Consider the following 16,056-nt stretch of genomic DNA (forward strand, 5'->3'; position numbering starts at 1 on the left):
TTGCAAATGGGTTGGATATAGCTCAGTGCAAAGGCCCTGGGTTCAATCCCCAGTACCACAAAAGGAAAAAAGAAAAGGAAGGAAGGAAGGGGAAAGGAAAGGAAAGGAAAGGAAAGGAAAGGAAAGGAAAGGAAAGGAAAGGAAAGGAAAGGAAAGGAAAGGAAAGGAAGAAAGAAAGAGAAAAAAAGAAAGGAAGAAAGAAGAAAGAGAAAGGAAGAAAGAAAACAGCTCAAAAAGATTTTTAATATTACTAATCAAGGTGTTGAGGGTATGTGTCAAAGCTCTTATTAAGTTGTCCCCTATGCAGATAATCAAAATATATTACTGCAAAACGCTAAATGCTTTTCTACAAATTTTATCCATTCTTAAGAAACCAATAGACCAGGTATGGTGGTCCATGCCTGTAATCCCAGCACTCGGGAGTCTGAAATAGGAAGACCATGGCAAGTCTGAGGCCAGCCTAGGGCTACATAGTGAATTCAAGACCAACCCAAACCTCATAGAGTGATCTTGTCTCAAAAAACAAAAGTAATAAGTGAATAAATAAATAAGAGTAACAATATCAATTTATAAGTTAATTACCCAACCACCTTATCTAACAAAAATATTCATGCTCACAAGGAGAAACTTCTATTATACAAAATGTCACTACATGGAAACAATGACTCTTCAAACTCTGATTAGCATTCTATCCTGCATTTTGTGCAAAGACACATATACATGTGAACAATTTCATATAAATCACACCATAATCACAAATTCATAACCTGCTGTCTTCACTAATATTCAATACACATCTTTGTCAATAAATATATTCACGCCATTTTTCATTTTGCACAGTATTTCACTGTAGTATGTACTGAATACACTCTGCCAACCTTACACTGGGGGGATCTCAGATGTTCCATGGATGAAACTCCTGGTGCAACTGATGGGGACAGTACCTGATGTAGGCTGTATTAATTAGCAAAGATGAATGCATACTTTTGTGAAAATCTTACTCCCCATTGAGAGTTCAGGATGCAAACAGAAGTGTAACCCTTTGCTTCCAGGATTGCTATCTTTCCCATTTCCTAGCCTTTCAACAGGTGTAATGGTGTTTAAAAGCTACTTTTCATTTTTACGTAGGCAAATTTATCAAGCAAGCCAACTGTGACTTCTAGATTTCAGATTAAAACCTCTATACTACTAGACTCTTTCAAAAAAACTCATTAATGGTTAGATTTTTCTTCAAATTGTTTTTGTAATTGCTGATTAACTGGAATTCAATTTGGTGGAATCAGGAATAAAATTAAGGTTTCATTTCAACTTATTCCAAGTAGCTCACTATTTACCAGAGGGTGGTTAATCTGTATGAACCATTTTTCCTACCTCTGGATTTTGCTTTCTCAAATGCACCTACTATAAGGTATACTCTAGTCTCTGAAGGTTCTTCTGCATTACTGCTTTCCGGCATTTACATGTTACTAACTCTCGTAACTACTTTATTTATACACTTTGTGGGTTCCCTCCTTTTTTTGGTTTTTTGAGACAGGCTCTCACAACGTAGTTCAGGCTGGCCTTGAACTCACTGCAATCCTCCTGCCTCAGCCTCTCAAGTGCTGGGATTACAGGCATCCACCACCACACCTGGCTATTTTGTTTTTTGGGGTTTTTTTCCTGCTAGAAAATAAACACGACAAAGACCTGTTTTATTGTTGCTGCAGCCCTAGTGTCTATAAGCTCCGTGTGTGTGTTGGGGACTGAACCCAGGCCACGCTTCACACATAAGCAGTATACACCCTTCTACTGAGCTGTATTCACAGCCTCAGAAGCATCTTACTATGTCCACTCAATATCTCCTTAAAGAGCGAATGACTGCTCTTCCCATTGATGATAAAACATTCTCTGTGCCATACACTAAGTCTCTTGTGTTCAATAACTTTATTCATAGACTCGTCAACTTATCTGAAGAGTCCCATAGTTTCTGAGAGTTTCTTATATTTGATGGGGTCCCATTATGACTCATTGTTTTACAGAATATTCATAGCTAATTCATCTGCATTTATTTTTTAATGTCATGTGTAAATCATTTTGTTAAATCCAGCTGAAAAAACACTCTGAGGAAACTTCCATCACAAAAGTATAGGAAGTCTTCCTAGCCAAGACTAAAGTACCTTTTTCAATTTACTTAGTTCCTATTTTCTCTCAGTAGTCCACATTCTCAGGTATTTTAGGGTCTTTTACTTTCAATTCCTTCGATTCAGTTGTATTTCTTAATGATATGGCACTCTGGCATCTTACAGCTCTTTGATCCATATCAGAAGTCACCAAAGAGCTTTAAAATACTGCTCAGGGAAATGGTGGGAAGGTAAGAATCTGCTCAGAGTTGGCCTAGAAACCTTTTTCTTTTATTAAGCTTCACTTAAAAGAACTGTAACTTTTTAAACTTTTGTTTTGATTTGAATGTAATGTCCCGTCTACCCTACAACTCACATCAGTTATTTAGCAGGTAATGAAATCTAATTTAAGTTCACCAGCAACTTCTTATGTACACTGAACTTATTTTATCAACCTTAAATAGGGCACTATTTGTCCCTATATATACCCACTTAACCCTATGGTTTTGACTGGAATTTCCTGGAGCTTTTCCCAGCTGATTATAATTGCACTGTATATTTATATTAGGTATGTTCTGTTTGTTTTTGTGGTGCCAGGCTGTACTCCACATTGATATGCTCCAGGCTAAAAACTCATTTTTGTTTCCTAAATTTGATTGCTCCCACTGACACAGACATAGCTCTAATGTTTAAATGTAATCAAATACTCAAACTGCCGGCATCTTTAATCTCCTCATTCTTTATATAGACATTGTTCTATTTCTCTAGTTACTTGTTACTGAAGAAGTCTGTGGCCAAATTAAGTACTCATTTTTAATGCAAAGGATTTTCTTCTAGCATGTACGGTGTGTTTTCTTTCTACTGGATATTTAGTTGTTCTAGTAAGGTTTATCCTTAGCATTTAACTATCTCTTATGAAATGGCATTCAGTATTATTTCACTTTAGCCAGGCACGGTGGCACACTTGTCATGCCAAGCATGCTGGGAGGCCGAGGCAGAATGATTCCAAGTTGGAGCCTAGCCTAAGGAACTTAAATTAGGCCAGGTCTCAAAATTCACAAAAAGGGGTAGTGGAGATGAAGCAAAGGTACTTAATGTTTCCCTCCTTTTAAAAAAAAAAAAAAAAAAAAAAAAGACAGGATAAAAGGATAGACAAACAGACAGATGGACACTTTAGGAATCTACTCGACATACAACCAGTCTGATAATTTGTTCATCATTTGCTAATTCCTTCATTGTCCTTTTCCTGTCTTGTAGAAAACAATTTGCCATGCTATTTCTTGCGGCTGCCAACATGGTTTCAAGTTCTGTAAGAGAACTGCTTGTAGGGCTGGGGATTTAGCTCAGTGGCACAGGGCCTGCCTGGCAAGTGCAAGGTCGTGAGTTCGATTCCCAGTACCGGAAAAACAAATAAACAAACAAAAGAAAAACAAAAAAAAAAAGAGAACTCCTTGTGCCTTCACTTTTTTTCCTTAGTTTTGTCAGCTTTCTTTTCACATTATTTTATCAGTTCGTCTTTGATTGCTCATCTCCAAGTACAAAGAAGCTGTTTTTTTCTAACTATAGTCATTTTATTTAAGACTACAATGCCCAAGAATATGGCTAGATTTGTGACTCCATACACCGTCTTCCTGGGCACTGTCAGAAAGTTCCTTCAGTTCACTGGCTTTTATGTACAGTCGTTTTTGTGTGTGTGGGAGGGCACTGTTTTGAGATGGGGAAATCTTACTATGTAATTCAGGCTGGTCTCAGTCAAGCAATCCTCCTGGCTCAGCCTCCTGAGTGCTGGGATAACAGGCATGCGCCACCACGTCCAGCTTATGTACATTCTTCGTGAAAATCAGGCCAAAATGAAAAGGGACCGGGCTAAATGTGAATCACTGCATCTCAGGCTGCAGGCTTAATCAGGGAACAAATAATGTACTTTTTTCTGCTTCACTGGCTTTGGAAAACGGCTGCAAAGTTTATCCTAAGATACTGTTTTTCTCCATTCTGGCAACCTTGCCCACCCTTTTGTGGAAATCACATTGAGGAAAACAAAAACAACGGCAGTATGGCTTCTCCTTCTGCCCAACCTTTCCTTAAGGGGGACAGGGCACACGCAGGGAACTTTCTAGTGCCATGAGCTGGATTTTTCTAGACAGATCATATATAAAGTTTTTATTTATCAATTTTAAAAAAGTACTAGACTTTGATGACTTTCAGTATTGTAACTGTCTCTCTAATAGAGTGCTTTCCATTTATTCAGTATGTCTATAGAACTAGAATTAACAAAATTAGCACTTACTCAGACAACTTTCCAGAACACACAGCTTAATTTTTCATTACACTTGACTGCTACAAAGAAACGTATCAAGTAATGTGAAGCAAATTTCTAGGCAGGAAGAGCTACAGTCTAAAAACTCTCCAGATCAGATTGTGAAGAGGAAGCCAGCGCTGCAGGGAACACCACTGAGGGATAGCATTTCTGGGTTCCGAGGGACTAGGCGTCACTACCATCTGAACATTCCGTTTTGCCATTATAAGCTTATACCCTAAAAGCCACTGTTAAAAGTACTTTTTCTCAGACCAGAATGAGAAAAGCAAGAAATACTAAGTCACTTTGATGATGTAGGAGGACTTTATACATTTTTTTATTTACTATTTTTGTCTTTTTGACACAGGGTTTCACTATGCAGTTCAGGCTGGCCTTGAATTCACAGTGATCCTCCAGCCTCAGCCTCCTGAGTCCTGGGATTACAGGTGTGTGCCACAACCCCTAGCTATACCTGTCTTTAACACTCCCATTGCATATCTGTAAGTCATCTGCTGCTATAAAAACTTGAGAAGGACCCAACATAAAAAAGCACACATGTAAACACAAAAATGCATTATACATTTCCATATACAAACACATATACCCAGATTCTTCTAAATACCAACAAAAAACCCTCACAAAGAGTACTGTATCAGACTTCAATCATAAAATGCTACAAAAGTCACAATTATTCTATACCTTAATTACTGTTCTGACAAAGCAATGAAAAAGATCCATGACAGGGGCTGGGGATTTAGCTCAGCGGAAAAAGCGCCTGCCTGGCAAGCGCAAGGTCGTGAGTTCGGTTCCCGGTACCGGAGAAAAACCAAAAAAAAAAAAAAGATCCATGACACTAACATCCCTTCTAAGAATTGTCGTTTTAACTCCCTCTTGGCTACAGTAGCCTACTTCTTTCCACTTTTAGAAAACATATACATAAGCAACAATGTTAAATGAGCAAAGGATTATTAAAACAGCTTCCACAACCTTCAAGGACTTCCCAATAAATACGAAAAACACCTCAATCAATTTACTTAGAATTCAAGGGCATCCATAATGTAGCTACTATTAAACATTTCCAACCATTTCCCCTTCTGTTCTGGTCACTAACTCTCATTACTGTTCCTTAAACTTTCTCCCAACTTGGTTCTCACTGAAACTTGAAATACCAAGTTCTCATACCCCTCCCCACCCTTCCTTGAACAGTGAAATGCCACCCTCTCAATAAGTCTCCCCCTCAAGCCAGAAACAGCCTTCTCTATGTTCCCCCCACGCTGAAGAAACATTCATGCAGAAACCACATGATACAGCGGTACTGTGTACCTCTTCATTGCCAGTATACTGTAATGTGATAAGATATGTGGCTGTTTCCATACCCTACTCCCTAATACTATCTAAATTACTTAAACAAGCCAGGCATGGTGGCACACGCCTGTAATCCCAGCACTTGGGAGTCCGAGAAGGAGAATGGCCGTGAGTTCAAGGCCAGGCTGCACTATAAAGTGCCTGCACTATAAAGTAAGACTGTCTCAAAAAACCCAAAAACAACCAACCAAAGAAACAAATAGTTAGCCAGAAAAAAAAAGTCCACTATTGTAAATTTAGATTCACTTTCACATCCTTAAAATTACTTACGAAATGGCATATTATTCCTAACATAGGTAAGAAAATTCCATGCTATCATCACATATAAGAGCTAACTTTAGTACCTGCTCATTAAATGAGTATTAATTATGCTTTATAATTGAAAACATAACGCTATTTGCAACATACTGCAGGAAAGACTAACTCATTCTTCAGAATCTCTGATTATGTATTATTCCCCTTCACCCTACACATGCCATTTAATTCATTAACACTTTATAGAATACCAACTAAAATGACTTAAGTTTAAAAATGTATCGAAATAGACCTGTAAGAAATGAAGACTTCTTTTTAACTTGGTATCAACTCTAAAGGAGCTTCATTTGTGATGTTCTGTTTCTTAATCTTGTTAAAATCTGAGGCACATTCTTGTCACAATTTCAATAAAATTCTACTGTAGAAAAGAAAACCTAGAATGGCTCTTTTTAATTACTGAGAATTGTGTTAAGTGTAGGAATGCAAGGTAGGATAGTTTCTGTGCAAAGAAACTCAACTGAAGTAATGAAATATTAAAGCAAATATTAAAGCAAATATGCATCGATACTATGAAGGTAGTGATTAATACCTTAGAAGGTAAACACTATCTTAGAATCTTAGCATAGGCTTTGAGGGACAATTAGGAAAAAGTAAGGAAGACAAGTCAGGACAGGGCAAGTGAGAGTACAACTCCAAAGACACTGCCTACAGCTAAGCAGCTCAACAGCTTATACCGATGCCCACAAGAGCCCTGGGTTAAAAGAAACATATTTGTAAAGCTGAGGCAGCACAAAAATGAACATGGTGACTACCTTAAAAATTCTGTATATCTGGGGCTGGGGATTATAGCTCAGTGGCACAGCACCTGCTTGGCACAAGGTCCTGAGTTTAATTCCCAGTACCCACAAAACAAAGCAAAATAAAACAAAAATTTTATATTTCTAAAGCACAGTATTAGAAATAATAATATAGAAATACAGAGAAAAGCCAGAAAGACCAAGGACAGATTTTTCAGAACTTTGCCATCCCAATTCACCATTCTCCAGTCTCAGCCTGTCCCACTGAGCCCATAGGATTATAGGCCTGTCCCACTGAGCCCATCCAACCTTGAAGACTGGAAAAGAAGAGTGTCACTAACACTAATTCTACTTGCATTCCACATTCTGTTCATTTTCTGGTGATACTGAGGGAGGGAGGAGTGCAGAGGGGCCTAGGCACTCTTTTGTCTTCTTTTTAGTTCACAGGTGAATTAGGCAATCATTTTAAAGGTTTACGAACTTACCCTCTAGGGTTCCCTAGACAGACAATTATATCATGTGCATGTAAATGTCTTCCTTTCTCATCTTTACGCCACTTGTCCTGGTTTAGATGTAAAATGACCCCTGCATGACAGCACTGAATGTGCAACTAGGAGGTGGGGCTTTGGAGGCAGAGGGAGGTTGCCGGGGATGCAACATGGAAAGGAGTATTTTCCGCCGGGCTCCTCCCACTGCTTCCTGGCTGCAGGGGGTGAGTACCGTTCCTCTGCTATTGCTCTCTGCCATGGTGCTTCTGTTTTAATGCCAGCCAACCATTCATTAAATCTTCTGAAAAACGTTAGCTAAAATAAACTTTAAGTTTCAGGTGTTGTGAATTTTGTCCCAGCAATGAGAAACTGACTAATACTCCACTGATTCATCAGATTTTATTTACCACAATATGCAATACATTCAAGTGGTGTTGCCAGTCATTTATTCTTGTTGGGGTTTGCCATTTTACCCAGGGTGGCTTTGAACTCCTGAGCTCAAGTGATCCTCGTCTGATCTAACCAAGGTGTGCTTCTAATGTTTCAAAGTTAAGTATAATTTTGCTGTAGAGTTTATTTGCTACCATGTAGCAAAGAGAAATTACTTTTTGTTCTGTTAAGAATTTATTCTTACAAAACAGACCTAAGCACACAATTTTTAATTAATTAATTAATTAATTAATCTTTCTGAGACAGGGGCTCCCTATGCAGTTCAGGCTGGCTTTGAGCTCACTTTGTAGGCCAGGCTGGGCTACTCGCAACGATCCTCCTGTCTCAGCCTCCAGAGTGCTGAGATTACAAGTGTGCACCACAATGCCTGGCCACAATTTTATTAAGTGCACAACTGGTATTTATTATGGTACAGATGAAAATTTTCCTCCAATGATGATCTCTTCTATTCCTAGGAGAAACACTATCACACCACTCAATCAAATTATTTCATTTAAGTATTTAACAGCTACGTTTATAATAAAATGGTTTTCTCATGCTACTTCTGTCAAATTTTGGAAGTAGATCATCCATATTTGACTAACATGCAATAATTATTCACTACCTATCTTTTTCTATATTCTTATATAATTTTCAATAGATACTGGCAAGTCCTTGGAGGTTTATGAGATTGAAACTAGAAATTCTATTTCCGACCCAGCTATTCTCCTTCTAGCCATACTCCCCAAAGAGTTAAAGACATCATATTGTGATACATGCATATTGTGATACATACACATCATACAGGGATACATGCATGCCCCACATGTTTATAGCAGCATAATTCGTAATAGCTGTATCTTGGAAGGAGCCTGTATGCCCATCAGCAGATGAACTGATAAAAATCATCTAGTGCTTTTTGGTAAAGAACCTTTTACTGCCAGGCACAGTGGTGCACATCTGTAATCCCAGCACTGGGGGACTCTGAGGCAGGAGAATCGCTGAGAACGCAAGGCCAGTCTGTACTACACAGTGAGACACTGTCTCAAAAAAAGAACGTTTACTACATATACTATATTTTCCTGTGGTTACTGATTTACTCTTTTTCTACTTTGGGATACTTCAGTGAATTCCTGTTTTTAGCTTTTTAAGTGTTGTTAAAACTGGTATACAGTACTCAGTTATAACTGTGGAACACTCTTTGTATCTCTTGTTCTCCCCTCTAGAGAAACTGACTAATACTCTTTTCCTATTTGCACAAAGTTCTATCCCCCTGTTTCTTTATATCTATCCTTTATTTTGTTCTTTATACTACTTGTACTTTGGGTTTCTCATGTAAAAGAAACCATGCAATATTTAAGCTTGTATATTTATTTCACTTAACATTATGGTCCCAAGGTACATTCATTTTCCTACAAATGACTCAATCTTATCTCTCTTTATGGCACAGTAGTACTCCACTGTATGCAATCAGTATATATATCCACTCATCTGCTGATGGGCATAGAGGCCCCTTTCGAGATATAGCTATTATGAATTATGCTGCTATAAACATGGATATATAGTGTGAAAATGAGGGGGAAAAAAAAAGATACTGTACATTGATGAGGAGGAAAGACAGTATGGTGCAGGGTATCAAACCTAAGTAAGACCTTGTGTGCACTAAGCAAGTGTTCTACCACTTAACTACACCATCAGCACTGCATAACATTTTTATTTTGGTCTGTCTTTTTGAGATAGGGTCTTACTATGCAATTCAGGCTGGCCTTGAACTCACTCTGTAGCCCAGGCTGGCCTCGAACTTACAGTGATCCTTCTGCCTCAGCCTCCTGAGTGCTGGACTTACGGGCGTGTACCCCCACATCCAGCTGTGTAATGATTTTTAAAGTCATTATGTAAAGAGTCAATTATAAATCTTTAGGCATCTGATAGTTTATCTTCACAATACATAAAAACAAAAACTGCCACTGGAGTTTCCCAGAGGCCTGCTTTTTAAACTCATATTTATCCCATTTAAGTACAATATTTAATTGAGAAAGGTTTCAACCATGTTACAGAATAAAAATCAGAATTTTTGGATAAATACGTTTATATTAGAGAAATTCTAAGTCTGTCTAGTTTATTAGAGGAGTTTCAAATGTAAACAATCAAAGTTCTTTTTCCTAGTATGTTAGAGTAAATAAAGTTTAAAGTGAATGAAATTTTTAAAAAGTAAATGACATCAAAATTAAGAAACACTATTAATGGGGCTGGGGATTTAGCTCAGCGGCATAGCACCTGCCTGGCAAGCGCGAGGTCATGAGTTCGATTCCTGGTACCAGAAAACAAACAAACAAACAAAAAGAAACACTATTAACTTCAGAAAAATATCCATTAAAAAAAAAATCATACTCATCAAGGTACATTTTATCCTTTATGAATCTTGGGAAAGCTATGTATGGTATACATTTAAGATATAAACTCCTAGAGTCTAATAAACCCATTTGTTACCTCCATGTTTTACAACTGAGATAAGTAATTTAAGATCCAAGTTTTAGTTTTTTATTTGTTGTGGTTGTAGTTTTTTTTTCTTTTGGGGGGGGGCGCTGTTTATTTTGAGACAGTGTCTCACTCTGCAACTCAGGCTGGTCTTAAACTCACTTTGTAGCCCAACATGGCCTCAAACTGGCAGGGTTCCTCCAGAGTGCTGGGATTATAGATGTGCACCCCCATGTTCAGCTTGAGACAGTGCCTTGCTATATACTTCAGACTGACTTTGAGCTCACTATGTAGCCCAGGTGTGGCCTGAAACTCGTGGAGACCCTCCTGCTGTAGATTTTAGCTTTCCTATCAATTAAATGAAGATAATATTTTCTAGTCCCATAAAACTGTCAGGGGATAAAGTCAAATACCACCTAATACAGAATATTCAATGATTCATGGTTATTACTATTACTGTTAAATTTTATCAGGGGTACAATGTGTATGAAATGAGTTAATACTCTTGGCATTATTTAATATGTTTCATAAAGCAATCTCTGAACTTTAACATCAAATACACAGTATTTTCCATTTATTCCTCACAAATAAGTCTGGGTTCTCAGTTCCTAATAATCAGTTTTAATTTTTTTATTATAATTAAGATTGCTAGTGGAATAAGGTTGCTACGTAAGGACAGCATAAATATCAATCTCCAGTATCATCAATATTTTCTCCTTCAAAACTAGAAAGGTTTTCATAGAGACAACATGTGAATTATCAAAACAAAATAGAACCCAGCCCTGAAACCAGCCCCAATTGCTTGTTTGGTGCCTAGGAAACCATTAAATGCTCTCAATTTTGTTTTTACTGATATATATACCTAAAATACATTTAAAGGCATATAAGTAATTAAAGAACAATCTTACTTGTATTCTCTAAGACTGTATCTACTTGCTTTTTAACCTGAGTTTAGTTCTTGGTGTGCAAATGTACACGAAATTGAGGCACAGCGCTGACTTTCCCCTTTAAATTAAAATGAACATTAAGCCTGGATTCCCTAACACCAAGTTTATTACAAAGTTTACAGATGAAGAATACGAAAATTAAAGCAGTTATTACTTATCATACTGGGTTATTCACACACACAATCACATACATCCCTTACTTGCTTTGTATACATTCGGTTCAATAAGCTTTACTCTAACAATATAGTTTCTCACCTTTCCATTAGCTTCTCTTTATCCCAATTAAAGTGGCTAAGGAGTATTCTTGTGATGGTTGCTGGGTTCTAAAAGAGAGGAAAAGAGTTACCATAAAGTAATTGTATTTCACCGACATTTAATTTAATGAGCTTCTAGGCAGAATTTAAGTTTCCATAATAACCTATCCAAATTTCCTTCCCAAAACGTTTCTTTATACCCCAAGAATACACAAAAATTTATAAGATCAAAACTATTTAAAAAGTTTGTCACATTAATGTCAGCTTTCTATTGGATTCAAAATAATCCAAAAAGAAATTAAATGACAAATTACTGTAAAAATTTAAAAATTCCTGTAATAAACCAGGTACTAACAAATTAATTTTTTAGAATTAAAATTAGAATTAATTTAGAATTAAAAAAAAAAAATCACACTGGCACATCAGTGCACTAAATGTAATCAATAAAAATTTCTAAGACTTTATGAAGCAAACAGTTCCAAAGAGTTCAAGCTGCATTTAAATTACAGATACTTCATAGACATTTAAAGAAAATTTAAAAATGACACAGCAACCTGTGCTATGTAATAACATGCAGTTTGTACGCATCTTAGATTGCTATTTCATTTGTAGAAGGAAAAGCTAATACTAAGAAATAAATCCAGAATATACTTCCCTATCACTCAGTGCTGTCACAAATATCCCCATTTCCCATAAAACTAGTGATCTTACTATTTGGGCACAGAATTTTAACTAACAAGGCAATGGGACCTAAAAGAGTAGCAAATCCTGACTCAAAGATACTTGTGTGAATTACAGTGTTAGAAGTGGAACTCAAACTTGGATCTGTTTCATTTATATTTCACAATTAATTTTACCACACCAAAAAGGATCTCTAGATGTGCTCGCTTCCACAGCACATATACAAAAAAGATCTCCAGAGTTAGGAATGAAGCTCAGTGACAGAGCACTTTCCCAGCACATCTCAAGTCCTCAAGTTTGATCCCCAGCACCCACCACCATCCAAAAAAAAAGTGGACAAGTGAAGGCAAAAAGGTCTTGGGAACTGGGGTAGTGGTCAAGAATCGGAGGAGGGAGGAAAAGGGAGGAGGGAGAAGGGTAGAATGTGTGCAGAGGGAAGAGGATTTTGGAAAATGGCCACTGCCTGGAGCATGGGCGTGGCCCACCCCAGGAGGGGAAAGGGGCACTGGAGATTCACTAGCAGTGAAAGAGAGCAACTGAGGGGTGCTTTCCCGTGGGGATGCAAAGCTTAGCTGTCAGCTCCCACTACAGACACTGAAGATCCAGCTGTAGATTCCAAGAATGCTGACCAAGCATAATTAATTGCCCCCCCCACACCCCCACCCCACGTGAGGAGAAAGGAGACAGACTTACCCTCACCACAAGTTACCGGGGGCTCTTGTGTGGTCATGGGCTGAGGATGCAAGAGCCATGGGCCCTGTCAGTCTTCAGCGGGCAGAACAAGTCCTGTCTGGTCAGCAGGACAGGGAGAGGGTGGCCCCACCCTTATTTTAGAATTGGGACAGTCCATCTACCAGCAGCCCTTAAAACTCACATGAGATAGGTTTTGCCGGGTGCTGAGATCTCGACACTGTTTTGCTCAGTGCTGCACTGAAAGCAAGACCGAGGGGGCTTAGACTCATATTTGGGTAACTGGCTTGGCCAGAGAAGTTGGAGTGTGGATTTATTGGGGGCTTCTCCTTCAAGTTGTTTTGGTAGACTCAGAAGGCAGCAGTCATGAGATCGGCCACAGGAGTTTAAAAATCATCTTTAAATTTTCTGAACTTTGTCCTGAGGTCAGGGGCTGAAAGTTGACAGACGAGTACCCTGTCTAAACCAATGAGAATATACTGGATAAAGTCTCATTCTTTCCAGTATCTGTGACCAGGCTCCATCTAGGGTCCTGTCTAGGAACAGCAACTGCCCCAGTTTATTATTTGAGTATGGGCCTTTTAGGTTACATGGGCAGCCATCTTCATTTATTCTATTTCCATTTTATTTATTCCTTTGTTTATTTTTGAGACAAGTTCTCAGGTTTTTAAGACAGGATGTTGCTCTGTAATTCAGTCTGGTCTTGACCAAACTATGCAGCACAGGCTGGCCTCAAACTTGTGGTGATCCTCCTGCCTCAGCCTCTCGAGTACTGGGATTATAGGCGTGCACCACTGGGCCTGGCTCAAGAAAAATTTTTTTTTAAAAATGAAAAGTTGGGCACTGACATTCATGTCTATAATCCCAGCTACTGGAGGGGGAAGCAGGAGGACTGTAAGTCTGAGGCCAGCTTGGGCATCTAAATGAAACCTGTCTCAAAAACAAGAAAAAACAGGAGTGAAGATATAGCTCAGTAGTACAGCCCTAACCTAGCATGTGCGAGCTCCTAGGTCTAGTTCCCAGTACCACAAAACAATAATAATAAAGTCACCCAGGGCCCTGTAAGTGTCAATCAGAATGTTACAGTATAGTTCAAAAATAAAGACAGACTTTCTCAAACAAAAGAAAAGGAAGAAAAGTCAATGCCAGTACACATGCATTTAAAAAAAAAAGCTAAAAGAAGTTCTTAAAGGCAAAGGAGAAATGATACTAGGGGAATTATAGGCAAGAAGGAAGAACAGCAGCAATGGTAAATACCTGGGTAAAATACTGCAGCCTGTGTCTCTTCTGCTAAGTTAAGAACAAAAATTCTGCGTTTTTTTTGTTTGTTTCTTTTTTTCAGAGTAGGAAAGGTTTATTGAGAGAAAGCTCCTGAGAAATAGGGGTCCAAATGTGGGTTGCCACAAAGGCTATTTCTCCAAGAATGTTTTTAATTTTTTTAAAAAAAGAATAAAAAAATTTTAAAAACATTAAAAATGCAGAATTTTAAAACAAGACAATAGGAAATCAACAATGGTTGTTGTATTACATATTGTTACCTTCAAAGTAGTTCTTCAGATTATCAGACATAGGCATGCAAGATTGATTTTAAAAAAAGAATTTTTGTTCTTAAGAACTTAACAGGAGAAATACAGGCATGGTGGTCAGCACACCTATAATCCCAACACTAGAGAGGCTGAAGCAGGAGGATCACCACGAGTTCATGTCCAATCTGGACTACACAGTGAATTCAAGGCCAGCCTGAACTAAATAAATAGTGAGACCCTTACTCAAAAAACCAAAAGACAAACAAAAAAATCAAATTTAACAAAAAGCATGTGAAGGATTTGTACACTCAAAATTGCCATATTCTGGTAAAACACCTAAATAATAAATACATCAGATTTGTAGACTGAGACACAACATGGTTAAAGTGCTAATTCTTTCCATTTATTACTAATCAAAATCCCAGTAGGATTTTTTGGTGACTACCAAAGTGATTCTAAAATTTTAATGGTAGACATCAATATGTAATACAACAACCACTGTTAATTTCCTATCACCTTGTTTGAAATTATTGCTTGTATTGTTTTTGTGTTACTTTGTAAATATGTGTTTATTAATGTTTTCATTCTTTTATCTTTAAAATAAAAGATTGTATTGATTAAAAAAAAAGTAAAATTTTAATGGAATAGCAAAGGAACTGTAAAAGACAAATTTTGAAAAAATAAACATCTGGCTATTAGAAAACTTCACAGTATTGGCAAAATGATGGATACATAAACCAAATAATCAGAATGGTGACCAGAAACAAATCTACATAAATGTCAAATTACTTTTTATGAAAGTGATAAAACAGTTCAACACGCTGGGGGTTGTGGTGCAAACCTGTAATCTCAGCACTCCGGAGGCTGAGGCAGGAGGATCACTGTGAGTTGAGGCCAGCCTGGGCTACAAAGTGAGTTCAAAGCCAGCCTAGCTGCTTAGTGAAACCTTGTCTCAAAAAGGCCAAAAAACCCCACCTTTTCAATAAAAGTACCGCAATAATCAAGAGATCTGTATTAAAAAACCTACTTTAACTAGACTTCACTTTCTATACACAGTTCATAATTAGGACTACATATAGTCAGACTATAAAACTTCTAGGAGGACATCTTTGTGACTTTGGGTCAGGTGAACTGACACCACACTAAAAGCACAATCCTTAGGAAAAACTGGTAATTCATGCAATTCATCAAAAATAAAAGGACACTGTAAAAAAAAAAGAAACACCAAAGAATAGGAGAAAATATCTGCAAAGAATTTGTATCCACATTATGTATTTTTAGCCGGATGTGGTGGCGCACGCCACCCAGCACTCAGAAGGCTGAGGCAGAAGAATCCTGTGAGTTCGAGACCAGCCTGGGCTACAAAGTGAGCTCAAGGCCAGCCTGAACTGCATAGCGAGACCTTGTCTCAAAAAGACAAAAAAAAAAAAAACCTACAATATGTATTTTTAAAATCTCTTAAATCCTAGTAAGATAACAAAAACACAATTAAAGCTGAGTTACTATAATTCCATTTATATGACACAGGAAAAATTACAGGGATGGAGCATTGATCCATTTGTGGGCAGTAATTAAGGGTGAGAAGACGAGACTGAATGACCACTGCAGAAGGAGGGGGTGCTGTTAGCAACAGCAACTTTGGTAAAAGCTTTGCGAGGGCAGTTTGGCAAAAGGATTGAAATTTGAAGGGCACATAATTAGAAGGCAGAAATCTCACTTCTGACAACCTAACCACCAAAAATACACAAGTA

General features: G+C 37.8%; 1 protein-coding gene across 1 annotated transcript in view; it reads right to left on the reverse strand.

Moving 5' to 3' along the window:
- The window catches only part of Arih1 (ariadne RBR E3 ubiquitin protein ligase 1), a gene marked incomplete at its 5' end in the record, with an annotated part of 54,676 nt that extends 43,199 nt beyond the window's left edge, over positions 1 to 11,477 (reverse strand). The window contains 1 exon segment of the mRNA XM_013518906.1: positions 11,410 to 11,477. Within this exon segment, the coding sequence (XP_013374360.1) occupies positions 11,410 to 11,477 (68 nt within the window).
- Positions 11,478 to 16,056: the final 4,579 nt, after the last annotated feature.

The sequence above is a fragment of the Chinchilla lanigera genome, unplaced genomic scaffold, assembly GCF_000276665.1.
Source record: "Chinchilla lanigera isolate Chin_1 unplaced genomic scaffold, ChiLan1.0 scaffold00049, whole genome shotgun sequence".
NCBI lineage: Eukaryota > Metazoa > Chordata > Mammalia > Rodentia > Chinchillidae > Chinchilla > Chinchilla lanigera.